We start from the raw sequence: 25,612 nt of genomic DNA, 5'->3' as shown, positions 1-25,612 counted from the left end.
TAAAACCTTTGCTTTCTGTTACTAATAATAATCGGACAGGGCTCCGGTGCTGGCGGATAAATCATCTTGGTTTGCTGTGTGGATTTCTGGCCTCACAAACCAATACTTTCCTATGACGTTTGTTATTGTGAATCTGGCTATCAGCTGACTCCTGCCTTGGCTGTGTTTTTCGGGTTGATATGTTTGGTACATGACCGGCTTCCTGTGCTGTAGGGGGGAGGGGAGGCCAACACGGGAAGTGAGGTAACAATACAGATGTTTGTCAACCCTGGAGTTTAAAGGGACAGTCGCCACAAGACACAAGTGCAGCTAGATGATGTGGTCCGGTGGCTGTATGATGAACTCTGCCTCCTCCTCACAGCTTTTGTACTTAGCACATGCTGTGTAATCGGAGACTATGACAAATACTCCTCAGTCAGGATTGGACTGTTCATGTTTATTCTCTCTGTAAGAGGACAACTCTCAGCATGGCCTGGTAGTGCGTGATTTATGTACAGCCACACTTGTTACTGTGTCCCCCTTTTCTCTCATTAACAAAGCCATGCCTCCCAACATTGTCCTTGTGCAAAGGGGAGCAGTTACACCACGTTAGGGGTGCTGTATTTGATATGTAGTCAGGAAGCAGGCGGTCGAAATGCCGACTGTTAAAGCCCAGCATGGGACTAATGATGAGCATTGCAATCAGGACGCCTATCATTATCCGACCGCCGAAAGCCTGATGCCCGGTATACCGAACACAGGTAAGCCGGGCATCGGGACCTCTTAGCCGCGGTAGGGGCGGTTAGATTTAGGGACTCCCTGGGGGGACTTGGGGTTAGGCTAGGGGAAGGGGAGGTTATGCCTCCCCCTGGGAGGGTTAGGTTTAGGGTGCGGGGAGGTTAGGATTAGGGTACCCCTAAGGGAGGGTTGGGTGGGGAAACGGGTAGGGATAGCCTACTTGCCTCCGCTGTCGGGATCTTCACCCATTGGGCTGCCGGCGTCAGGATTTCAACCGCCGGCCTCACACTATACTGATTCCGGTGTATTTTGACCTGCATATATAACTATCTGTGCTTTATCTTATGATATACTGATCAGCCATACATTAAAACCACTGACAGGTAAGGTGAATATCACTGATTATCTGGTTACAATAGCACTTGAATATATTCAGTGATTGCAAAATACGCGCTATAGCGCATTTTTACGTGGCGCAGGAAATTGGGGACCCGGTTTTAAAAATTGATCAGGTACCGCAGGGTGTGCGCACTGCAGCAGCCAATCACCAGCTTCTTTTCTACCAATTGGCAGAGTCTACTTAACCAATAGCTGCTGGCAGCATCTTCTCAACCAATGGCTGCCGGCAGCGTCTTTTCCAAATGCTGCCTGACACCACCTCCATGCCCGTCAGCGTGCTCAGTCTTTAGAGACACGCTGCAGTCTCGATCCTGTCCGGACTGCCCCTGCCCTGACTGACACTAGTAGTCTCCTGCTCGGTACAGTACTCTGGATATCGAGGATTGCCTGACTGCAGGGGCTGTGTAAGTTTCCCGTGCTGGTACCGGGAGGCACTAATGCTGAGTGGCTTAACGGTCTCTTTACTTACCTGATTCTTTTTGTCCCATCTGCTCGTGGCCTTAGCTATTGATACAGTCCCCACCAGTGATGGCTTTCCCCTGCCCTGGACCTGTCTCCATGACCACTGGGCTCGATTCTCTCCGTGGAAGTGCGCTCCGGAGCTTGCTCCTGTTCTCTCCTTGTGCCTTTTGCTGGGATGCTGGATGGTAAGTCTGATTGCTACTCCCCTTTGCTACATCCGCCGTGGGGTGGTGGACGTACCCCCTCTTAATTATCAGCTTCTGTAGTATCTGGCATTATTGGACTGCTCCCTCCTCAGCTCATGGTTTGTGAAATGCCTCTGCAGTCTCCACTGTTCTGATTTATTTATTTTTCCTACAGTTCCCCACTGCGTTGTCCCCCTGTTTTCTCTTTAGTTTTACCCTTTTCTTTGTCACTTGTTCTACCCAGAACCTTCAGTGAGGCTGTTTGCTAATATACCTGGAGCCGCCCCTGAGACGGACACTGCGTGAGACAGGAGGGAGCAGCGCGCAGACAACAGTGACCCCGCCATAGGGCTCCCAGCAGATGGGGCAGTGGTTACCTGCTTTCTCCTGCCATCTACCCTTGCCCCCCTCCCTTACCCCAGTACTACCTGCCTCTAGACCCTTCCTTGCCCCCCCCCAGCACTGTAGCAACTGCTGTCTGCACTTACCCCTCCTTTCTCCCAGCTCTGCCTGACCTTACTCCCCTCTAGCCCTACCCCAACTTCTCCCTGCCTCTCCCTCCAGCTCTATCCCGACTGCTGCTTGCCCCCTCTACCCCAACGGCTACCTGCCCCGAGCACTCTCTCAACTGCTGCCTACCCCCATAATGTGTGATGGGACCCAGAAACAGTGGGGGTAGGACCCCAATTTTTGAAAGTGGGGGGGGGTCCGTGGGACCCACATTTTTTTTCCCGCTCGGCGCGATCACTGTATATGTGTGGGCAAGAGTAAGGCTAGGGGACTGGGTCAGAGCATCTGCAAAACGGCAGGTCTTTTGGGGCATTCTCGGTATACAGTGGTTATTGCCTACCAGAAAGGGTCCAAGAAAGGACGAACGGTTCATGGACATCCTAGGCTCATTGATGCATGTGGTGAGCGAAGTCTAACTCGTCTGGTCCAATCCCTTTAGTAGAGCTACTGTAGCACTGATTACCGAGAAAGTTAATGCTGTCTATGATAAGTAGTTGATAGAAAACACAGAGCATCACAGCTTGCTGCGTATATGGGGCTGCGAGAGCTCATGCTGACCCTTGCCCACCGCCGAAAGAACCTAAAATGGACACGTTGGCGTCGGAACTGGACCATGGAGCAATGGAAGACGGTGGCCCGGTCTTGATGAATCATGTTCTCTAGTGTGCGGAGCAAGATGCGGGACTATAAAAAGGGCACGCTTGTATGCCCAAAAAAGGCAGCGCATCTATTCATCAGCGGTGAATGCTGCATTGCAATTTGTTTCCCCACCCGCAGGACATTGCGGCCCGTGGGTGTGGGCGGCCCCTGGCTCCCCCGGCAGGATGTTTCAGAAGGGCGTGGTGCCCTGCTAAAGCAGCCTAGCGGAAACTCTATTTTCTTTTACATCATGTGGACGGTCGGCTGCGTGCGTGCCGTTAACCTGGGGACAAGATGGCACCAGGATGCATTATGGGATGAAGGCAAGCCAACGGAGGCTGTGTGATGCTGGGAAACTTTGGGTCTTTGCATTCATATGGATGTTACGATGACACGTACCTAGTGTTCACTCTAGGTCCGGCGCCGGGCAGGGCGCTGTACCTGGAGAAAGGGTACATCTGAGCGCGCGCCTGATAAGGAGCGTGATCAAGAAAAAGGGTTGTCTCTTTAAGAGGCGTCCCCCTTGTCACTCTTGTGGGCGTGCCCGGCACCTGCCGGGCTGCCCCTAGCGCTATCAGTGTGAATGGATGCTGGGCGCATGCGTATGGCATCCATTCACCGGCGGCGACTGCTACACTGCAGTTTTCCCCACCCGCGGGACACTGCAACCAGCAGGTGGGGACGGGGACGTCACCCACAGGCTGTTTCAGCGGGCTGCCATGCCGGAGGGCAGGGTGCTTTTAGTCATATAGAAATAGGGCAGGGTGCGGCACCCTGCTAAAACAGCCTAGCGGGAACGCTAGTACCACTTGCCTAAACATTGCTACAGACCAATTACACCACTGCTTGGCAACGGTATTCCCTGATGGCAGTTGCATCTTTCAGCAGGATAATGTGCCCCCTGCCTCACTGCAATAACTGTTCAGGAATGGTTTGATGAACATGACAGAGACAGAGTCCCCACGACTTGGCTCCAAATGACCCAGATCTCAATCCGATCGAGCATCTGTGGGATGTGCTGGTAAACAGTCCGAGCCATGGAGGACCCAACTCACAGCTTACAAGACTTAAATGATAATGTCTTGGTGCCAGATACCACAGGATGCCTTCAGAGGTCTTGTGTAGTCCATGCCTCAAAGGGTCAGAGCTGTTTTGGTGACACGACGGGGACCTACACAATATTAGGCAGCTGGTTTGAATGTTAGGACTGATGGATGTGTTACTGTGACATACGCAGTACTCTGATTCTGCATACTGGCTGGCGTTCTCTGGAGCTGCGTGTTATGGTGCATACGATCGTTAACTATATCGTTGAACGATCTCCTGGGTATGCTGGATGATCGATATCGATCATCCAGCACACCACCGACCCACGATCAACTATCGTGGGTGCCAATAGTAACCTGGTCGATATCGACCAAGTTGGTCTGCATGCACGGGTGATGGACGATATAGTTATCGTCCATACATGCCTGCGCACCGCAGGTCATTGGTAGGTTGGAGGCACCGAAAAATGAACACTAACTATATAATCGATTTATCGTGCATTTTAATCGTACCGTGTGTATGCACCATTAGATTGGCTGGTCGGTCTCTGGAGTGGCGTGTATAGGGGACGTGATTTTTCATCTCCGTTTCATGTTGGTATATGACATTTGTGTTTTACTAAGTAGCATCTAAAATTAGGCCTAAAATCTAAAGCTTTGTATTTCTCTAATGGCCCCTCTGTGAGACAGTTACATTTACCAAATACTTTTTTACATTCTTTAAGTGATACTGAATGAAAGGGGAAGCACCAGATTGTGGGCCTAAGCCATATTCATGAAACTACAGCCTACTTATTCTAAACTTAGACTACTTACTCTATTTGCAGTCATGTCGTCCAGCCGCTGGGGGCTCTGGGAGTGAGCATTCTTCGTCCTGCCCCACTGGAGATGTCATTCGGGTGAGTACTGTGTATTATACACTATTTTATCTTAGCATATAAGGTACTTTTTGTGAAACCTTTTCCCTTTTTAATGATTCTCTAAACTCCATATAGGGAATAAGTTTGCTCCAACCATTTCTATGAAGCATGATATAACTGTCCATAGGATGCGGATGACTTTGTGCACGACATGTTTCATGAAGACCCAAACTCTTGTATGGAGGGAAATCTGCTGCACTTAGGGCTGGATTCATTAGATGCGGTAATTTACTGTGCTGGATAAAGGGTGATAGCCTCGGCTTTAACACCTGAGGCTATTCCATTACAGCTCCGTTTCCTTGCGCGTTAACTCATACAATTTGGGATAACGAATGCCTTGAACAGAACCCACGGTCAGGACATTAAACATGGATTTCTGTCCCAGCCTCCTTAGGCTCAAACCAAAATCCGTGTTAACTGCAGCCTGAAGGGTTGATCGCGGGCTATTGTCCATGAGCCCAGCAGATCAGTTAACTCACGGTAATTAATTGTGGCTAATTGAATCTGGCCCTTATGCTGGGTACACGCTGACAGATATATTGGCCGATCAATTGTTCGGCCCAATATATCGGGTGCCCGTTGTCCAGTGTACCAGCGATATGTCTGATCGACTTGGTTCAAAGGCATATCGCGTCGACTGTGCTGCTCAGCCGACCATCCGTACACTTGCAGCGGCAGCCGTGGGGAGGGGGCCGCAACACGCCCCTGGCCAGCAGGACACACCTCCCCTCCAACACACAGAACAAAGACGATGGTTGGTCAGTGTGTATGAACAACCATCATCTGCAGATGTATCTGTTTAGTGTGTTACCCAGCTTTAGTGCTCTGTACAGGCTGTAAGCACTTCTGTTTGGCTCCTGTGTTCCTCCCCTTGGGCCCTGCTCTGTCACTTCCTCTGGTTACTGTAGGTCTGCTCCTGTCCCTGATCACTAGAGCAGACTTCAAAGCTGTTTAACACAATAGAGGACCAAGATAAATCAACGGTCACCTCCACAAAGTATTTATCAGTATTATAGGGTACATATTCTGCTGTGCTGTATAGAGCGTATCTCAGGGCCCTGCTTTGTGCTTGGTACACACTGAACAGATATATCCATCATCTGTGTGTTGGAGGGGGGGGGGGGCAGGTCCCGGTGGCCCGTGGGCGTGTCACTCCCCCCTCCCCGCGGCTTCCGCTGTAAGTGTGCGGGTAGTCGGCTGACCGCCCGTACACAGCACAATGCCCCAATATATATGCAGATGTATTTTGCATCGGCTGTGCAGTACAGCCGACGCGATATGTCTATGAACGACGTCGTTCAGACATATCACTGGTACACACTGGCCGGTGGGCAACCGATATATTGGCTGTTCAATTGGTTGACCAATATGTCTGCCAGTGTGTACTCTGCTTTAGTTGAACTTACAATCTATATTCCCTATCGTATGGAGACACTGGAGACATTAACTAGTCAATTTTTTTATTTTTTTTTTATTGTTTTTGCCAGAAGCCAAGTAACCTACCAGTTTTGGAGTGTAGGTGGAAACTGAAGTACCTTGAGGAAACCCACGCAAACACTGGGATCACAGATAGTGGGTATCAAACCCAGTGTTGTGAAGTGTTGTCAACTATGCTGCTAGTATACTTGGCATTACATTTATTGACAATTTCTTCAGGGTCCACAGGGTTGACCTTGGGGTATAGCTGGATCTGGTTCTACGGGCACCATGCAGTTACATTTTTAGCTCCCAGGATGCACTGGTTCCATCCTCTTCTATACCCTGAGCCACAGGCACCTCAGTTTAAGTTGGTGTCCGGCTGAAGTCGGGTCACCGTTCGCGCAGGGCGGCAGGTTAGCAGCCCCTAAGCTTATTTTTAAGTTGTTTTTTTTTTAATTTTAAAGATTCTTCAGAGCGGCAGCGTTGGAATGTCCATTGGACGTCCAAGCTGCCGCTCTTGCACCATGCTGGCGCCGCGATGCCAGTACAGATCTGGGGATCACTGCGGGACCCCAGAGTCTGTGCTAGCCGGGCTCTGGGGGATCCCTAGACTGCTGCCGGATCGACGGGAAGCAGGTAAGAATCCGCGGGTATATGCAGTTTCTTGTCTCTAGGGACCGATTGAAGGCGCTGGTAGTGGTAGCGGGCTCCCCCTCTCCGGAGGCATACTCCGCGCGTCCACTTGACCACCAGGTAATACATGCGGCAAGCGGGAGCCGGCATCCCGGGGGTTAATAGCCGGCCAGGGGAGGCAGCCTTCCCTGTTCAGTGGCTCCTCCCCACAGCTCAGCGCGCCTTTCCGCTCTGGTCTGGTGTGGCTGAGCTGCTTCCTCCTTCGGCCACTCCTCCTCTGAGGTCTCCGGTGGCCATCTTTACAAGGGCAGCACAGATCTCTCGGGCAGCGTGCTGACTGGTCCCCCTGTGTACCTGTCCCCTGCTAGGACAGCGTACACAGCACTATAGCCCTCCCAGACACTGAATCTGGACAAGTTGATTGTAGTGACAAGGTACAGTGAGTATTAACTTCTGCATTGTATGTGACTTTTGCTTGCGCTAACTGTCTGTGCTTTATTTCTAAATACTGTCAGTCTATACCTATCCTTTTCCTTCTCCTATGGCCCTGGCAGGTGTGTGTGGGAAGGGCTTTTCTCTGTTCTCTTACATAAATTCTTGTATCTGTGAGGTCGGTCACAAAGAGTTGCGTGCTACCCGGTACCGTATCTGTGGACGTGTGTGTGTGTGTGAGAGAGAGAGAGAGCGCGCTACGGAATGACAAGCCTTAGAAGGCGTCTAAACACCACGTTACTTCATCCCAGTCTACGCAACTGTCACACTCTGATGCATCCTCGGATGAGGGGGAATTGCCTGAGGATTCCCGACTCTGATTCCCCTGTCCGGGAAGTAGAAACTTTATCTTCTATTAATGTACCGGCATTGGTAAACGCGGTGTGATCCATTCTTGATTATAGAGGATGACGCATCGGCCCCTAAATCCAAATACCTGAATTTCAAACAGGCAAAAGTGACCGGCTGTTTTGCCAATCTCTGACCAGCTGACTGGTCATATGGCGGAGGCCTGGCAGTCGCCTAGTAAGAGGTTCAAGCCGCAGAAACGTTTAGCGTCTAGTTATCAGTTTCCTGCAGGTCATTGCAAAAAGTGGGAAGCTTCTCCTGCGGTGGATTTTCATGTTACTTGCTTAATAAAGAGTGCTACCTTGCCTATGCTGTCCATTTCATCCCTAAAGGACCCCACGGACTGGAAAGTGGAGACTTGTTTGAAATCAATCTATTCTCTCTCCGGACCTGTGGCCCGTCCGTCCATGGCTATCTCCTGGGTGGCTAAAGCCATTGAGAGCTGCACCAATGTGCTGGAAGATACCTTTCCTGAGGAAGCTTCGGAGGTTCAGAGAGCTTTAGTGGGACAGTTGAGAGATGCTGCTTCCTTTTATTGGTGAGGCGGCTATGGATGCCGGCTTTCTGACTTCCAGAGTATCGGCTGCAGCGGTGTCTGCTTGCCGGTCTTTGTGGCTGCGTTCTTGGAGAGCGGATGCTGATTCCAAGAAGGGCCTGGAGGCCTTACCCTTCGATGGGGAGATATTGTTTGGCCCAGACCTGGACAGAATTGTGCATACCATGGCAAAGTCTTGTGCCAGCTTTTCTACCATCGGCAGCTGTGCCTTCTAAGGCTAAGACTGCATTTCGGTCCTTTCATTCTGAAGGAAAGTCCAAGGGTCAGTCCTTCCCGAGGCAGTCAGCAACCAAGGCCACCCCTAAACCGAAAAAGCAAGCTTGGAGCGTTAGATGCCCTACTTCCAAGCCGGAGGATAAACCTCCCGCCTGATGGGACGGGCCTCCCTCTGTGGGATCCCAGAGTGGGAAGGCCGACTTCTTCAATTCGCCCAGTGCTGGTGCAACACCACCACGGATGCTTGGGTACGAGAAGGGGTCTATCAGGGGTACACACCCTCTCCTTTCGTCACAGACCTCCCCACCAGTTCTTCTGCACAAGTCCTCCTCCGGACGAGATCAAGGCCTTGCAGATTCAGGGAGCCATAGTCCTTGCTGAAAGCAGGGGTCATTGCTCCCGTTCCGCTTTCTCAATGCGGGACGGGTTACTACTCTACTCTGTTACTGATTCAGAAACACTATGCGTCTCATTGGCCTATCCTCAATCTACAGTCGCTGAACAAGTTCCTCAGAGTGCCCAAATTCAGGATGGAAACTTTGCGTTCCATCACTCTGGCTATGGAGCCTGGGGATTACATGGTCTCCCTGGACATCCAGGATGCCTCTCTCCCATGTTGCTATAGCGCCTTCACACCAGCAGTATCTGCAGTTTGCTATACGACAGCACCACTTCCAATTTCAAAATTATGGCTGTCATGGCTGCTCATCTACGGAGCCAGGGTGTAAGGATTCTACCGTATCTCGACGATCTCCTATTGCTGGCAAGCTCTCCGGAGGTACTTCTACAACATCTACATCTGAAGATCGCTTGTCTGCAAGCGCACGGGTGGCTGATAAATTGGATGAAGTCCTCCCTGATTCCGTCACAAAGGATGGTTCATTTGGGAGCCCTTCTGGATTCTCATAAGCAAAGGATCTTTCTGACCCCAGAAAAGATTTCCTCCCTACAACTGCGGGTGCGCAGTTGCCTGTAGAGTTACCGGGTGTCTGTTCACTCGGCAATGAGGGTTCTAGGGTCCATGGTATCGCCGTTCGACATGGTGGCGTATGCCCAATTCCATTCCAGGCCCTGCAAGGGGCTGATTCTATCTAAATGGATCGGGTTACCACACAGGATCAGGAGTCAGATGCTGGTGTTGTCTCCAGAGGTGCGCCTATCTCTAGCTTGGTGTCTTCAGACATTTCAACTCACCAGGGGTCGTCCCTTTTGGATCCTGGACTGGGTTCTTCTCACAACAGATGCCAGTCTCTGGGGTTGGGGTGCAGTGACAGGTCCACTTTCACTTCAGGGCCATTGGTCAGTGGAAGAAGCAATTCTCCCGATCAACATTCTGGAACTTCGGGCTGTGTACAGGGCCTTCCAGTTGTCAGCTCACGTTCTTCAAGGAAAAGCCGTGCAGGATCAGTTTGACAATGCCACCATGGTGGCGTACATCAACCATCAAGGGGGCACTCACAGTCTAGCAGCAATGACAGAGGTGTAATGCATCCTGTCTTGGGCTGAGTGCCACCTTCCAGCCATCTCGGCACTGTTCATTCCAGGAGTCCTCAATTTGGAGGCGGACTTCCTCAGCCGTCACGCCGTGCATCCTGGGGAATGGTCGCTTCACCAAGAGGTGTTTCAACTACTCGTGAACAAGTGGGGACTGCCGGAGGCATCCCGTCACAAGCTGCCCGTGTACGGGTGCAGAACATGTTGTCTCAGGGTCCCTACCTTTACCTGGATCTGGGTCATCTGTCTTTGACTGCATGGCTTTTGAGACATCTTAAGGTCCCGGGGTTTTTCTAGCTCAGTCATCAGCACGATGCTACAGGCGTGCAAACCTGCCTCCTCCAGGATTTACAACAGTGTGTCATACTTATTTTCAGTGGTGTGAGACGAAAAACTACGATCCTCAAGTGTTTCGTGTTTCTAGGATTTTGGCGTTCCTTCAGTCTGGTTTGGACCTAGGCTTACGCCTAGCTTCTTTGAAAGTTCATGTGTCTGCACGGTCTGTGTGGTTCCAGCGAAGGATGGCTCCACTACCAGATGTCTGCACTTTTTTCCAGGGTGTTCTCAGGATTCAGCCTCCCTTTGTTCCCCCTGTGGCTCATTGGGACTTGGCGGTTGTGCTTCGTGCTCTCCAGGGCCCTCCATTCGAACCGCTTGAGTCGGTGGAAATCAGGTGGTTGACTGTTAAGACTTTTTCTCCTGGCGATTGCTTCGGCCAGGAAGGTGTCAGAATTGGGGGCGCTTTCCTGTCGTTCTCCGTTTCTGATATTTCACCAGGAAAGGGCGGTGCTTCGTACTCGTCCAGATTTTCTACCTAAATTGGTTTCTAAGTTCCACATTAATCAGGAAATTGTTGTGCCAGCCTTCCAGTCACCTGATCTTTCGGCTGGTGAGGCTTCCTTGGCTATGGTCCGTGCTCTCAAAGTTTATGTGGACCGGACTACTTCTGTTAGGAAGTCTGATTCTTTGTTTGTCCTCTTTGGTTTTCACAGGAGGGGTTGGCCTGCCAGCAAACACACTCTGGGCCGTTGGCTTCGTTTGGTTATTTGTGAGGCTTATGCACAGGAGGTTTGCCTGTTCCAGCCTCTATTAAGGCTCATTCCACTCTATGCGGGTCCCTTGTGGGCAGCTAGCCGCGGCGCCTTGGCTGTTCAGTTGTGTAAGGCGGCCACGTGGTCTTCCATCCAGACTTTTCTGAGGTTCTATGCTTTTGACACCTTTTGCCTGTCAGGATGCTTCCTTTGGGTGCCGGATTCTCCTTTCAGCACAGGAGCGTCCCCACCCTTAATTGGACTGCTTTGGGACATCCCCCAAGGTCAACCCTGTGGACCCTGGTGAAGAAAATGAGAGATATAGAAAGAACTTACCTTTGTTTTCTTTCTTCGAAGTCCACAGGGCACCCGCCCTGACGCACCTGGCTTCATATGGGCTGTGTGGCTAGTCACCGGTTTTCAGTCTCCCTTTCTGTGAGTATGGTTCTTGTGTGTTCCAGTCTTCCTTCTCTCTGTTTCGTCTCCTCCTCCGGCCTGGGCTGCTTACCAACTGAGGTGCCTATGGCTCGGGGGCGGGGTATAGAGGATGGACCCAGTGCATCCTGGGAGCTAAAGCTTTAACTGCGTGGTGCCCGTGGATCCAGATCCAGCTATACCCCCAAGGTCAACCCTGTGGACCCTATGGACTTCGAAGAAAGAGAGATAACAAAGGTAAATTCTTACCATATCTCTCATTTTTCTGTTTTCTGCAAACGTCTAACACGATTCCCTATCTCCATACAATAGTATTCAGTTGTTAGAAGACAAGCGCACTTTTGTGGCTTATCCTTGTTTCACGTATCTGCAGGGTTACTAACCTGCGGCAGCATCCCCGGGGGTCCGGGCGGGTTCATGATCCTGCGATGTTTACGCGTGTGCAATAGAGCCAGCCAGGGGCTGACTTTCACCCTCTGGAGGAATTGTCCTCTGAGGTCTAAAACATTGGTTTGCTTTCTGACCTGCGCAATATGTAAAAGATAAATTAAATTGAGAGAAGAACTGACCTGAATGCAGGTACATATACTGTATGAATCCACATGTAAAAGTTTCTATATGGTCTGCAAAGTGTGTAACTGACGGGCAGGTTGTAAAGCTCTTGCCCCAGTGATGTCACTCGTTCCCCTACTATGAGGTCACAAACTGTAAGAGGATTATCTGTTATGAATAACCCTGACTGGAGAGGGATCTTTGAAGTGGTTGTAGGACTACTGAATAGGGAACTTTGGGCCTGATTCAGACACGCTCGTAAGCGGGTCGATGGGCGGGCAGTTCGCGCGCGCGAGAAATCACTCGCTCCGGCACTCTCATCCAAAAGGGGCGACTGTCGATATCGACAGCTGGCCAAAGAGAGGCGTTCCCGAAGGAACACCTGCCGTTTGGGGGCGGCCCCACTGACATCACCAGTGATGTCAGTGGTGAGCTTCCGGCTTTATTAGATCCGGAAGCTCACTGGGGCTTGTGGCAGATGAGATGCTACCACAAGGGTCTCGTCGCAAGCCCCGATGGTCGCGACCATCACCTGGCCGCTCGCAAAAAGCTCTGGGTGGTCCACCCACAGCTCAGCGAGCGGCCAGGAGGCCGGAGTGAAAATAATAATAATAATAATAATAATAAAAAAAAAAACGCCCTTCAGATCTGCGAGCGGGTCTGAATCGGGGCCTTTGTACATAGTAACTGTGGAGCCATAGTTAAAATAGCACCTGCAGGATATCAAGCACCTTAGTTTTCGGGAAAGTAAAAACATGTCTGTACATATTTGAATGTCATGTGATGCTTTTTCTTTTGACGTCGGTCACATACTGATGTGTCCTCGTACACTTAACCACAACGCGCACAGCGAGAATGAGCCGATCCAAAAGGTGTAGCGTACGGTCTTGTTCTTTAAATCTTGCGTCTTATACATATTGCAGATGCAGCAAATCATTTAACTAGCACCTTCTAGAAGATAATAGCTAGAATCTGGTTGCTATGGGCAACTTCTCCACTTCTAAAATCTCTCACTTTAGTAAACTTACCCTTTAGAGTGAATAGGACGCTTTGCGTGCACCTGGCGCGTTAAAAGGGGCCATTTGGCGCTACTGAAGCCACAGTGTATGAGGACACCTCTGTATTACAAACTTTTTAAGGACCCTTGTTACTCGGCTCTGCTTAGCTTATGCTGGCCATACACGCTACAATTATCGAGGCGATCCGCCTGATATCGGCGGATCACCCCGATAATTGTAGCGCGTGTGTGGGGGCGACCGAGGGTTAAATATTGGTCGGGCGTGCCGGATTGTCCAGGATGCCCGTCTGATGCGATATTTCCCGTTAAACTGTCGGCCGCATCGGGCAGTGTATGCCCAGCCGCGGCCGACAGACATTTCGTGTTCCTTCGGAAGGAACAGGGAAATATCTCCTCCCCCGGGGGCGGAGCGCAGATGTCTGCCGAATACACTGTGAGAGAAATCTCAGTGTATGCCGGCGACATCTGCGGCTGGCAGCCGGCCCGATAAAATGTCTGACAGGCATTTTATCTGGCCTTGTATGCCCAGTGTTAGTCCCACCATTTTGATTCAATAATACATAGAACCTTTAGAAGTCTCTCAAGGTTGATATCAGGGAAACTTATTGCACAGGCAGATACTTTGTGCCCTTTACTGATAACCATTGGCTTATGGATGCAGCCAGCAACATCAAAGAGGACCACCACTTCCTAGGCTGCTCTAATTAACTCTACACAGTTCAAACAAAATGTACATGTGTTCTTTTCATACTCACACAACCTCTGATTCCAGACCAAAGTTACTTAACTTGTGTATCAAAATCCTTGTTTTGTTACTGGTTTCTGAGTTGTAAAGTGTAGCAGTATATAAATCAGGGGTGGGAAATCTTTTTCTTTTTTCTTTTTCTGCCGAGGGCCATTTGGATATTTAGAACATAATTCACTGACCCGGTGCAGGCCACACCCCCTGACGTGACATCACAAGGAGGGGCGGGGTCACAATAGCCACTAATTACAGCAATGCCTGGAGCATTCTGAGGATTCTACGTGGAGCTGTAAGGGCAGCGGTGTGACCATCTGAAGCGTCTTAAGGACGCTCCAGGCCGGCACTGCTGCATAGATTCTGTCTGCTGGGTAACATTCTAGGCACACTGCTAGCCAGATGAGGCAGGCAGAAAAAAGCTCCTGGATTTATTGAGCTTGGAGTCCTGTCTGCAGTTGCCTTGGCAGGGCCAGACCAAATTGTTTTGCGGGCATTATACAACCCGTGGGCCGAACGTTCCCCCACCCCTGATATAAATAATCAGGTGGCTGGACCACTGTTCATTAACAGCCTTTTTTTAGGAGTAGCTATTATGTGTAGGCTACAGGGAAGTAGAAGAGTGATCCTACAACCACCTTTTACTTTTCACCTTCAAATTGTTGACGTCCTACATTGGACGCTGCAGATGCAGACCCCACATCCGTTCTGTCTGTCACTTCCGGTGTTAAAGGCCGTGTGATTTCCCTATAAAAATCTGCCCATGATCAGATAATGGTGTTTCCACTTTCCAGATGTTTTATCTTGATTACAGTTTCTGGGGGATGCTGAAGAACACACGGGGGTGCGAGTGAGTGGTGGGAGGAGCCTCTGCACTTTTAAGAAAAAAAACTGTACAGCTTCCTGGCTCCTCCCCCTCCATACCACGGCAACCTATCCTAGGATTCAGTTTTTTCTAAGTGCCCAAAGGAGCTGGGTCTTTAGGTCAGGCTCTCTGACCTCGCTGTCTCTGGGCTACTCCATGCTGTGCGTGCCTTCCTGCCATTCCCGCGTCAGCTGCCACGACACTGCATCAGATAAATCCTCTATGTGGGTTTTCCTTTTGGGTATATATATTTAGCGTCTATTACGGTTTTGGAGTATACTTGTATCCTGCTGTGCTATACACTACTTGGTCTATATATTTAGCACTCTCTTTACTGTATTGCTATGTCTGGAAAGGTGATTGACAAATGTCGCTAAGGTGTTTGCATGCACAAAATGTAAAGCTACAGTTTCTCATCCACAGTAGGACGGGGACGCGCTGTGTAAAGGCCCCTTCAGCAGGGGAGGGGGTTCTTGCTAAAGCATTGACGGATTTGTCCAAACGGGAGGCAATCTGGAAGCTTACTGCCTAAATACCGGCAGCCGGCTTCCCGACTGTCTTATCCTGGCAAGGGTGAAATGCCGGGCGTCTAGATGTAGACGCCCGCATTTCCCCGACGCCGGGAGACCGGCGCCCGGCATCACGATCGTAGTGATGCCGGGCGCCGCGAGCGGACAGCCGCAGGGGGGGGGGGAGGGTTAGGTTTAGGGCTCCCGGGGGGGACTTAGGGTTAGGCACCCCCCCGGGAGGGTTAGGGTTAGGCTAGGGGGAGGGAGGGTTAGGGTTAGGCACCCCCCCGGGGGACTTAGGTTTAGGCAGCGGGGAAGGGGGTGGTTAGGGTTAGGCACTTGGGGGGGGGAAAGTTAGGGTTAGGCACCCCTAAGGAGGGTTAGGGGGGTTAGGTTAGTGGATACTTAGCTATCCACGATCGGGATTTCCAGCGCTGTCGGGCTTCCGCTGCGTCGCACTCTGCTTCTGTCGGGCTGCCGCTGACGGGAATCGAACCATGCGGCCGACGGTATTTCATACCAATTCCGTCCAAACAGCTAGCTGCCACTATGGAACAGTCCGCCACAGGTCAGTCCTCTTCATCAGTTCGGGTTCTGGTGGGACATAGGACCCGTGTTCAGGCTTCTGCATCGCCCCTCTCCAGCACTTCTGCAGCCTAATCTACAGAAGCGGCATGGGCGCAGGATTTGGCTAGGTCTTTTAGGGGTCTAGTTCAGGTGTCTTTCTCCCTAAAGGACATGGTGCACCCTTCATCTGGGTCCCAGACTTCAGTCAGACTAATGGAGCATACACACGGTCAGATTTGTCAGATGAACGATTTTACCAAAGATTTGAACGATTTTTGACTGCATTATAATGAATGGAATTGTCCAATTGTGACTGCAAACCCATCAGACGTCAGATATCATTATCTGACCATCGGGAACGCGCATCGTCCATCGTTCAGGCATGTCAGATTTTCCTTCAGATATGAACGATTTTTTAAATAGTTGTCGTTCAGATCTGAAGAAAAATCTGACCGTGTGTATGCTCCATAAGTGTCTTCTGCTGGGCATGGGAATCTGCAAGATTCAAATCCGGACACGTCCGCCCAGATGGGAGGATTCTAGAACAACTCATGGGGGTAGAAGTCCTTATTGTCACTATCCACCAAGTCCTACATAGACACGATGCAGTGGAATCGGAATCCTTTTTTATTTTGACGTAAACTAAGGCAGGTCGTGACCTTTCCTCCTACCCCTCAATTAGAAGATCTCCTAGGCTGAGTCCCGGTCTTGGCCGGACTGCAGGATTCAAATCTCCCGCAGATTTTTGTCCTATCCTTTTCCGGGAACGGATAGGTCTCCCTGGGAGCATCCTCCTTTTTAGTGGATCCTCCTATTACTTGTCTTGCGATGATGACTACCATTCCATTCCCAGTTTCTGTCTCATTGGTATGGAAAGGCAAGCTGGACACTACATTGAAGACTTTATTCAGCATCTAACGTGGCTTTGACCCATCCAGAATTCATCATGGGTCAACAAGGTGATTGAAAGATGTAGCGATCAACTAGAGGACTGTCTGTGTTCAGTAACCCTTTTTGTTCAGAATTGTCCTCCCTTCTGGAACACATTAGTGAATGGCTGCCATTGATGCCTGCCTACTTGACGCACGTGCTTCCGCAGTGGATGCACAACGTACCCTCTGGCTATGATCTTGTCTATAAAAAGGCTGGAAGCTTTACACTACTGCGCTCCACCTGAGGCGGAGCACAGTAATGGCCCTCACTAGTCCTGTGAGGATGTTATCGGCAAATCATTTGGCGCTTTCCTTTTCTACTTCAGGGTCCGTAGGGTATCCACAGGATACCTTGGGGTAAAGGCGATGGCAGACATCCAGGCACCACAGAGTTACATTTTCAGCCTCCCAGGATGCACTGGGGTCCCTCTCCTATACCCCGCCCCCGAGCCTCAGGCCACTCAGTTTTCGTAGGTGCCTGGCCGGACCAGTCGCACCGTACAGAGGGGGGTCTTTTTAAGGCCCCTGAATATTTCTTCGCAGCTGTGGCTGCACAACTAGAGTGCTCCAGCATAGGACAGTCAGTATTGACGTCCATGCTGTCACTCCTACACCCCGCCGGTACCTATCCGGGGATGCTGGTAGGTAGCTGGGGTCACAGCTAGCGGTGATCCCCGGCTACCTGGACTGTGGCCGGATGCACGGGGAACAAGGTAAGCGGCGGGGTCCCGCGATGGGCACCCGCCGGTAACACAGACCTGTTTGGTCCCCAGGCAGGGGGCTCCCTGGGGACCGGCTGCTCGTGGGGCCAGGTACTGATCCTGCGCCTTCCACTAGACCACCAGGGACAGCGGGCCGCAGCATGTGCGGTACAGCGCGGCGTCCCAGGGGTTAATAGCACGCCAGGGGAGAACGCCTTCCCTGTCTCACAGCCGGCGTCTCCCCCGCTGCACAGTGCCATTCCACAGCGGTGTGAGCGGGCTGTGTCAGCGCTCCTCCCCCGGGCCCTGCCTTCTCTCTGCTCCTCGGTGGCCATTTTCTCACTACATGTGCTGGGGATGGCAAACGCTGCTGGAAGCTGATACAGATGCCATTGCGGTCCGGGTCCCCCGCATACCCCTCCTTCAATTAAGGTCAGTGTATGCAGCACTGTTTCCTACCAGGCTCTGGTCTGTGTAGTTGATCGCAGTGCTTGTAATGCAGGATGTTATCTTTGCAGTGTACGTGACTTAAATGCTAGCTCTGTTTGCCTGTACTTTCATTTCTGACTGTCAGCCTTTTCCTATCCCTGTTCTTCTGCTACAGCCCTTGCGGTGCGGTGTCGCAGGGTGTTTATTACCTCATAGTAAATGTGGTTTTTCTGTGTGGGAGGTCACATACGCTCCGTTCACACTCCTCATGTCGGAAAGTGAACGAGGATATCCTCTTCCAGCTATAATGTACTGATATCATGTGCAGTTAGCGGAGGGATATGTAGACGCTGAGGGTTTATGGAGGGCATGTTGTATTATGTATCACGCCCCATTTCTGCCACTGTGCCTGCACAAAAAAAGGGGACCGCCCTCGGCTGGCTAAGATGCTTACAGCCTTTGTGGGCAACGCCCCCTGCGTTTCCCCATAGGGGTTATCGCAGCCTGTGGTGGTCTCATCACATGCAGGGGTCCCTGGACAGTTGATGGTACCCCAGTGTATCCTGCTTTTCGCCCCCCCAGGTCTCGCAGGAGCCTGTGTGGGTGAATTTATTGTCCAAATGGTATAGCACCTGATGGACGTTTTACAGGGGGAGTCACCTTTTCGGCCTTCTAAACGGCCTTTCGGGTCTCAGACGGGTAAAGACATGACGTCTGACGGTGACATTATTGACTTTTTCAGACACGAGCACCTTAGTGCAAAGGAGGCGTAGTCTGGGTCTAAAGTCTATATACCTGGCCTTCTACGGGCAGTCCGTGCGGCTTTGGTTATTACATATCCCCCGTGGCTAAATCCAAATATGCCTTCTTTAAGGATAAGGGTGTTGCCACTGTAATTCCTCTATCTGGTCAGGTGGATCATTTAGAGGAGGCGTGGAAATTCCGGGTAAGCGGTTCCGGCCTCAAAAACGGTTGACCTTTTGCATACCCTTTTTGCGGATAATTACATTTCCGAATGGGAGTTACCTTTACGGGTAGATTCTCATGTTACACGCCTAGTGAGGAGTGCTACGTTGCCCATGCCCTCCAGGTCCTCTTTGAAAGAGGTTCCAGATTGCAAGGTGCAAATATATCTAAAATCCAATATTCCCTTGCTGGAGGGGCTTCCAGGCCGGCTATGGCCGTGTGCTGGGGGGCCAGAGCCATGGAACACTGAGTAGGTAACTGGATCTCTGCACACTGACTCTCCAGCAGAGCAGGTGGATAGTGGCAAATTCTCAGAGACTTTGCCACGTTCATAATGAGACGGTCTTACATATAGCCTACTCCTTTCCAGAATCTCCTCGGCAGCAGTAGCGGCTTGCCGCTCCCTGTGGTTGCGCTCTTGGAAAGCGGACGCAGATTCCATTTGGAATGCTTTGCCTTTTACGGGACAAGTCCTGTTTGGCCCTCGTCTGGACGCAATTGTGGCCCTGCAGGCAGCACCTACGTCTGCGTGTCTGCCATCGGCTACAGTCCCATCAGGGTCTGGGGCTTTGTCTTTTCGGCCCTGTGAGGCCAGGGTAAGTCTAAAATACAGCTTTCCAAGACGGTCAGTAGCCAGGAAATCTGCTCAGCCATAAGAACAGGCTTAGAGTACAAGACGTCCTACTCCCAAGTTGGACTATAAGCCTTCAGCCTCACGGGACGGGCCTCCTCTCGGGAGCCCCCAGAGTTGGAGGCCGGCTTCTCCAGTTCGCCCAGTGCTGGTGTCTGACCACCACGGACACTGGGGTAAGAGAAGTATTTTCTTGAAGGTATGTCCTCTCTTCCCGGTAAAAGCCTCCCAGACGGCTTTTCGTTACAGGTCTTCTGTCAATTCAGGACAAGGCCCTGTAATTTTTGAGGGTGTTACACTCTATGCTCCAGGCAGGAGTTATAGTACCTATTCCGTTGCCCCAAAGGGGAACGAGGTATTACTCCATCCTCTTTCTGGTACAGACACCCAATGGGGCTTACCAGGACATTCTCAACCTCGAATCCTTCAACAAATTCTTAAGGGTTCCTCGGTTCGGGAGAGGGACCCTGCATTCCATCATTCAATGGAGCCTGGGAATTTTGTGGTGTCGTTGGATATATTCAGGGTGACTACCTGAATATCCCTCTTATCTTAGCACACCAGTGTTTTCCTCAGGATTGCAGTGGTCGATAAGCGTTTCCAGTTTCTGGTATTGCCCCTTGGTCTGGCCTCCGCACCTCACGGTTTACCAGGGTCATGGTAGTTATGGCAGCCCACCTGCGGATGCAGGGGGTCCGCTTGTTACCCTATCCGAGTGACCTCCTGTTGTTACCACGGTCTCCAGAGATACTTCAGTGCCATATGCAACGGACAATATCTGTGTTGCTACGTTAGGGCTGACTGATAAACTGGAAATGGTCCTCTCTGATTCTTCACAGAGGATGCTCCATATCCCAACATCTGAGGATCTTTGTGATTGAAGAAAAGATCTCTGCAGGCAACTGCGTACCTTTGCCTGTAATGCAGAGTCGCCGAGTGTCTATTCACTTGGCAATGTGGTTCCTGGGTTCCAGGATGTCGCTGTTCGACATGGTGGAGTACCCAGCTTCACTCTAAAGAACTTGATCCTCTCCGGATGGGATGGGTTGCCCCATAGGATAAAGTCAATAGGCTTTCCTCGGAGGTTTGTCTCTCTCTGGCCTGGTGGCTGCAGAAAGCTCACCTAAACAAGGGGCACCCCCTTTGGGATTGCGGACAGGGTCCTTCTGACGACTGACGCCAGTATCCGTGGCTGGGAAGCAGTGACGGGTCCACACTTGTTCCAGGGCAGGTGGACACCAGTAGTTTTTGCGCTTCCCATAAACATCTGAGAACTCTGAGCAGTATTCAAGGTTCTCCAGCATGCAGGACAGGTCCTCCACGGAAATACCGTGCAGGTACAGTCTGACAACGCCATCATGATGGCTTATGTAAGCCACCTAGGAGGTTCCCGAATTCTGGCTTGGGTGGAAGGCTATATCCCTGCCGTCATCGGCAGTGTTCATTCAGGAATCCTCAGATGGAAAGCAGGCTTTCTCAGCCGTCAAGACGTGCATTCAGGGAAATGTCCTCTTTATCAGGAGGTGTTCAATCTTCTGGTGAACAAGTGGAGCCTTTCAGAGATGAGACTCTTCTGATAGACGTAGGTAGGTCCAGTGGACCTTCCAAGTTGTGTACCTCGTCCCTCCGTTATCCCTTCTTCCTCCAGTAATAGCAAGAAGGAGGCACGCTCCTGCTGATAGCTCCAGCGTAGGCCAGATGGCACTATTACTCAGATCTTCGGAGCCTCTCAGTTAACACTCCGAAGCTGTTGCCTCTACGCCCGGACCTGTTGTCTCAGGATCCTGGCTGGCACCCAGACCTGGGTTGTCTGTCCTTGACGGTGTGGCGGTGGAGACTGCCCTCTTAAGGGTCTAGGAGTTTTTCCAGCTCTATAGTTAACAGGGGCTCTGTCCATGCTAAGAGCTAGGAAGTTTTTATCTGCAAGAATTTACCATTAATTATGGTATACTTTCTTTCAGGTGTCGCCCTAGAGGCTAGGCTCCTCGGGTATTCGGATATCCACAGGTTGGCTTTCCTACAGGTGGGCTTAGATAACGGTCTTCACCTTGCTTACCTGAAGGTGCAGGTTTCTGCCCTGTTAGTATGGTTTCAGTGTAGGATTGCTACTCTTCCTGATGTCCGCACCTTTGTGCAGGGTGTACGTTATATTCAGCATCCCTTTGTTCCACCTGTGGCTCCTTGGGATTTGGCTGTGGTCCTTAGGGCTCTCTGAGGACCGCCATTTGATCCACTGGGCTCAGTGGATTTCAAATGGCTTACGGCTAGGACTGTATTCCTTCTGGCTCTTAATTTGGCCAGTAGGATCTCAGAATGGGAGGCTCTGTCATGTAGACCTCCCTTTTTCTCATCTTTCCTAGGAACAGGGCAGTGCTTGCCTTTACTTCCCCAGTCCTGCCAGCTGGTGAGGCCTGTTTGGCTGTGGTACGGGCGCTAAGAATTTAAGTTGACCGTACCAGTCCATTTAGGAAATCAGACTCTCGGTTTTGTCCTTTCTGATTTCCATAAAAAGGGTTGGCCTGCCACTACGCTAACTTTGGCAGGATGGATTCACAGGTCTTCCTGTTCCATCCTCTATTAAAGCTCTTCCACTAGGTCTGTGGGTCCTTCGTGGGCAGCTCGACGTGGCGCCTCAGCGGTGATTGGCAGCCACGTGGTCATCTGTCCATATTTTTGTAAGGTATTATGCTTTTGATACCTTCGCCTCTCAGGATGCTTCCTTTCGGCGGCGGATTCTCCTTACAGCACAGGAGCGTCCCCACCCTTAAAGGATACTGCTTTGGGACATCCCCAAGGTATCCTGTGGATACCCTATGGACCCTGAAGTAGAAAATATGAGATATGGTAAGAACTTACCCTTGTTATCTCTATTTCTACGAAGTCCATAGGGTTCCACAGGACTCCCGCCCTGTCGCACCTGTACTGCAGATGGGCTTTGATCTGGTCACCGGTTTCTCCGTCTCCTTCTAGTGAGAATGTGATTCTTGTGTGTTCCAGACTGTCTTCTCTCTCTTTTTTGCTCCTGCTCCGGCCTATGGCTTGTTACGAAACTGAGTGGCCTGAGGCTCGGGGGCGGGGTATAGGAGAGGGACCCCAGTGCATCCTGGGAGGCTGAAAATTTAACTCTGTGGTGCCTGGATGTCTGCCGCCATTGCCTATACCCCAAGGTATCCTGTGGAACCCTATGGACTTCGTAGAAATAGAGATAACAAGGGTAAGTTCTTACCATATCTCATATTTTTATAATGAATGGTTGTAGCCAATACAGGCCCATTATTAAATGGCAGAAATTATCATGTATGTAAGAGCGTCTGTTTAAAAAAATAAAAATAAAAAAAATGTTGGCCTTCTAGTTATACATGGCAATAAGACTATATTGGCGTATCCTCTAGCGTTCCCTCTAGGTGCTGATCTGTGAGGGCAGGTTTAAATTTTAAAGGGCAAAATTTTATCCGTAATGTATGGCTACTGCAGCTGTAGAGCTACATCAAATCTAAAGTTTCTGTCCTGTAAATATGCCGCCCTCACAGATCAGCACCTAGCGGGAACACTATCCTCTGTGCAGGTAAGTTCTGAGGTTAATCGGAAACCTTGTGTATGTTTTGCAAGTGTGCAGAAGACCTCCACACAGCAGAGGGCGCTGACTTGTGGGCTACAGACCACTTTGTGTCCCTGGTTCCTAGAGCATTCCTAAGGATGAGTAGAATGTAATTATGATCCGCATACTGGGCAGTTCACGCATATGACCCTTTCATGTTGTGACTCTTCCAGAGGATGAAGTTCTTGCTGTTGCAGCAGAAGTACCTGGAGTACTTGGAAGATGGGAAGGTCTTGGAAGCGCTGCAGGTCTTACGCTGTGAGCTGACACCGCTGAAATACAACACAGAGAGAATTCACGTTCTCAGTGGGTAAGAGGCCGTTGTCTGTCTGCCTCTGGGTCCTGCGCTAGACATTGTCTGTAGTTCCCGGTCAGGACTCTTCTATCATTTTGTTTTAAAATACAGACAAAAAAAAAAAAAACAGTTTTGTATGTAAAGTGTTTTGTTTTTGGGGTTTTTTTCTTTGCCGGCATTTTCAGGACATTCTAACCGTTTAGAGCCGCTTCTGAGTGCCTGTGGTAGCGGGCAGCCGCAGAAGACTGATTTACTACCTTGTGCTGATGCGAGAACCTATAGTATGGGGGTCTAGCATCAGCATGTGCGCCAGCCCCAATGCTGGGTGCAGCAGATCTGTCAGACGCAGGATTCCCTCCCCCGTACACATGGCTATGACACCCCCACTCCCGATCCCCCGTGGTATCCAATTAAAAAAAATAATTGGTTGCAGTTTTTTTTGTGGGCAAAATAACAGGGTATTAATTTCTTTATTTCACTTCAGCATGCGGACGTCTGCTGAGGCTGTGAGCGGGGTGTAGTGTGTGCAAAGACAGAGTATAGTGTGGGAGCTGGTGTAGTGTGTGCGGAAAGCGGGTGCAGGGTTAGGGGTAGTGTGTGTGTGGGGAGCAGGTACAGGGTTAGGGGGTGTGTGTGTGTGTGTGGAGCAGGTACAGGGTTAGGGGTAGTGTGTGTGGGGAGCAGGTACAGGGTTAGGGGTAGTGTGTGTGTGTGGGGAGCAGGTACAGGGTTAGGGGTAGTGTGTGTGTGGGGAGCAGGTACAGGGTTAGGGGTAGTGTGTGTGTGTGTGTGTGGGGAGCAGGTACAGGGTTAGGGGTAGTGTGTGTGAGGAGCAGGTACAGGGTTAGGGGTAGTGTGTGTGTGTGTGTGTGTGTGTGTGTGTGTGAGGAGCAGGTACAGGGTTAGGGGTAGTGTGTGTGAGGAGCAGGTACAGGGTTAGGGGTAGTGTGTGTGGAGAGCAGGTACAGGGTTAGGGGTAATGTGTGTGTGTGTGGGGAGCAGGTACAGGGTTAGGGGTAGTGTGTGTGTGTGAGGAGCAGGTACAGGGTTAGGGGTAGTGTGTGTGTGAGGCGCAGGTACAGGGTTAGGGGTAGTGTGTGTGTGTGTGAGGAGCAGGTACAAGGTTAGGGGTAGTGTGTGTGAGGAGCAGGTACAGGGTTAGGGGTAGTGTGTGTGTGAGGAGCAGGTACAGGGTTAGGGGTAGTGTGTGTGAGGAGCAGGTACAGGGTTAGGGGTAGTGTGTGTGTGGAGCAGGTACAGGGTTAGGGGTAGTGTGTGTGTGTGTGGGGAGCAGGTACAGGGTTAGGGGTAGTGTGTGTGTGGAGCAGGTACAGGGTTAGGGGTAGTGTGTGTGTGTGTGGGGAGCAGGTACAGGGTTAGGGGTAGTGTGTGTGTGGAGCAGGTACAGGGTTAGGGGTAGTGTGTGTGTGTGTGTGGGGAGCAGGTACAGGGTTAGGGGTAGTGTGTGTGGGGAGCAGGTACAGGGTTAGGGGTAGTGTGTGTGGGGAGCAGGTACAGGGTTAGGGGTAGTGTGTGTGGGGAGCAGGTACAGGGTTAGGGGTAGTGTGTGTGAGGAGCAGGTACAGGGTTAGGGGTAGTGTGTGTGTGTGTGGACAGGTACAGGGTTAGGGGTAGTGTGTGTGTGGAGCAGGTACAGGGTTAGGGGTAGTGTGTGTGTGTGGGGAGCAGGTACAGGGTTAGGGGTAGTGTGTGTGGGGAGCAGGTACAGGGTTAGGGGTAGTGTGTGTGAGGAGCAGGTACAGGGTTAGGGGTAGTGTGTGTGTGTGGAGCAGGTACAGGGTTAGGGGTTGTGTGTGTGGAGCAGGTACAGGGTTAGGAGTAGTGTGTGTGTGTGGGGAGCAGGTACAGGGTTAGGGGTTGTGTGTGTGTGTGTGTGTGTGGAGCAGGTACACGGTTAGGGGTAGTGTGTGTGTGTGTGGAGCAGGTACAGGGTTAGGGGTAGTGTGTGTGTGTGTGGAGCAGGTACAGGGTTAGGGGTTGTGTGTGTGGAGCAGGTACAGGGTTAGGAGTAGTGTGTGTGTGTGGGGAGCAGGTACAGGGTTAGGGGTTGTGTGTGTGTGTGTGTGGGGAGCAGGTACAGGGTTAGGGGTAGTGTGTGGGGAGCAGCTACAGGGTTAGGGGTTGTGTGTGTGGAGCAGGTACAGGGTTAGGGGTAGTGTGTGTGTGTGGAGCAGGTACAGGGTTAGGGGTAGTGTGTGTGTGGAGCAGGTACACGGTTAGGGGTAGTGTGTGTGTGTGGAGCAGGTACAGGGTTAGGGGTAGTGTGTGTGTGTGTGGAGCAGGTACA

General features: G+C 51.1%; 1 protein-coding gene across 1 annotated transcript in view; it reads left to right on the top strand.

The window, feature by feature from the left end:
* WDR26 (WD repeat domain 26) overlaps window positions 1–25,612 on the top strand; it is a 93,658-nt gene that overhangs the window by 26,036 nt on the left and 42,010 nt on the right. Inside the window, exons 4-5 of the mRNA XM_088450345.1 lie at window positions 4,786–4,857; window positions 23,183–23,319. Of these exons, the coding sequence (XP_088306471.1) occupies window positions 4,786–4,857; window positions 23,183–23,319 (209 nt within the window). The remainder of the gene's footprint in view (window positions 1–4,785; window positions 4,858–23,182; window positions 23,320–25,612) is intronic.

The sequence above is a fragment of the Taudactylus pleione genome, unplaced genomic scaffold (genome assembly GCF_031769625.1).
Source record: "Taudactylus pleione unplaced genomic scaffold, aTauple2 ptg000516l, whole genome shotgun sequence".
Classification (NCBI taxonomy): Eukaryota; Metazoa; Chordata; class Amphibia; order Anura; family Myobatrachidae; genus Taudactylus; species Taudactylus pleione.
The sequence above is the reverse complement of the archived record's forward strand: the minus strand, read 5'-3'. Positions and strand labels throughout refer to the sequence as shown.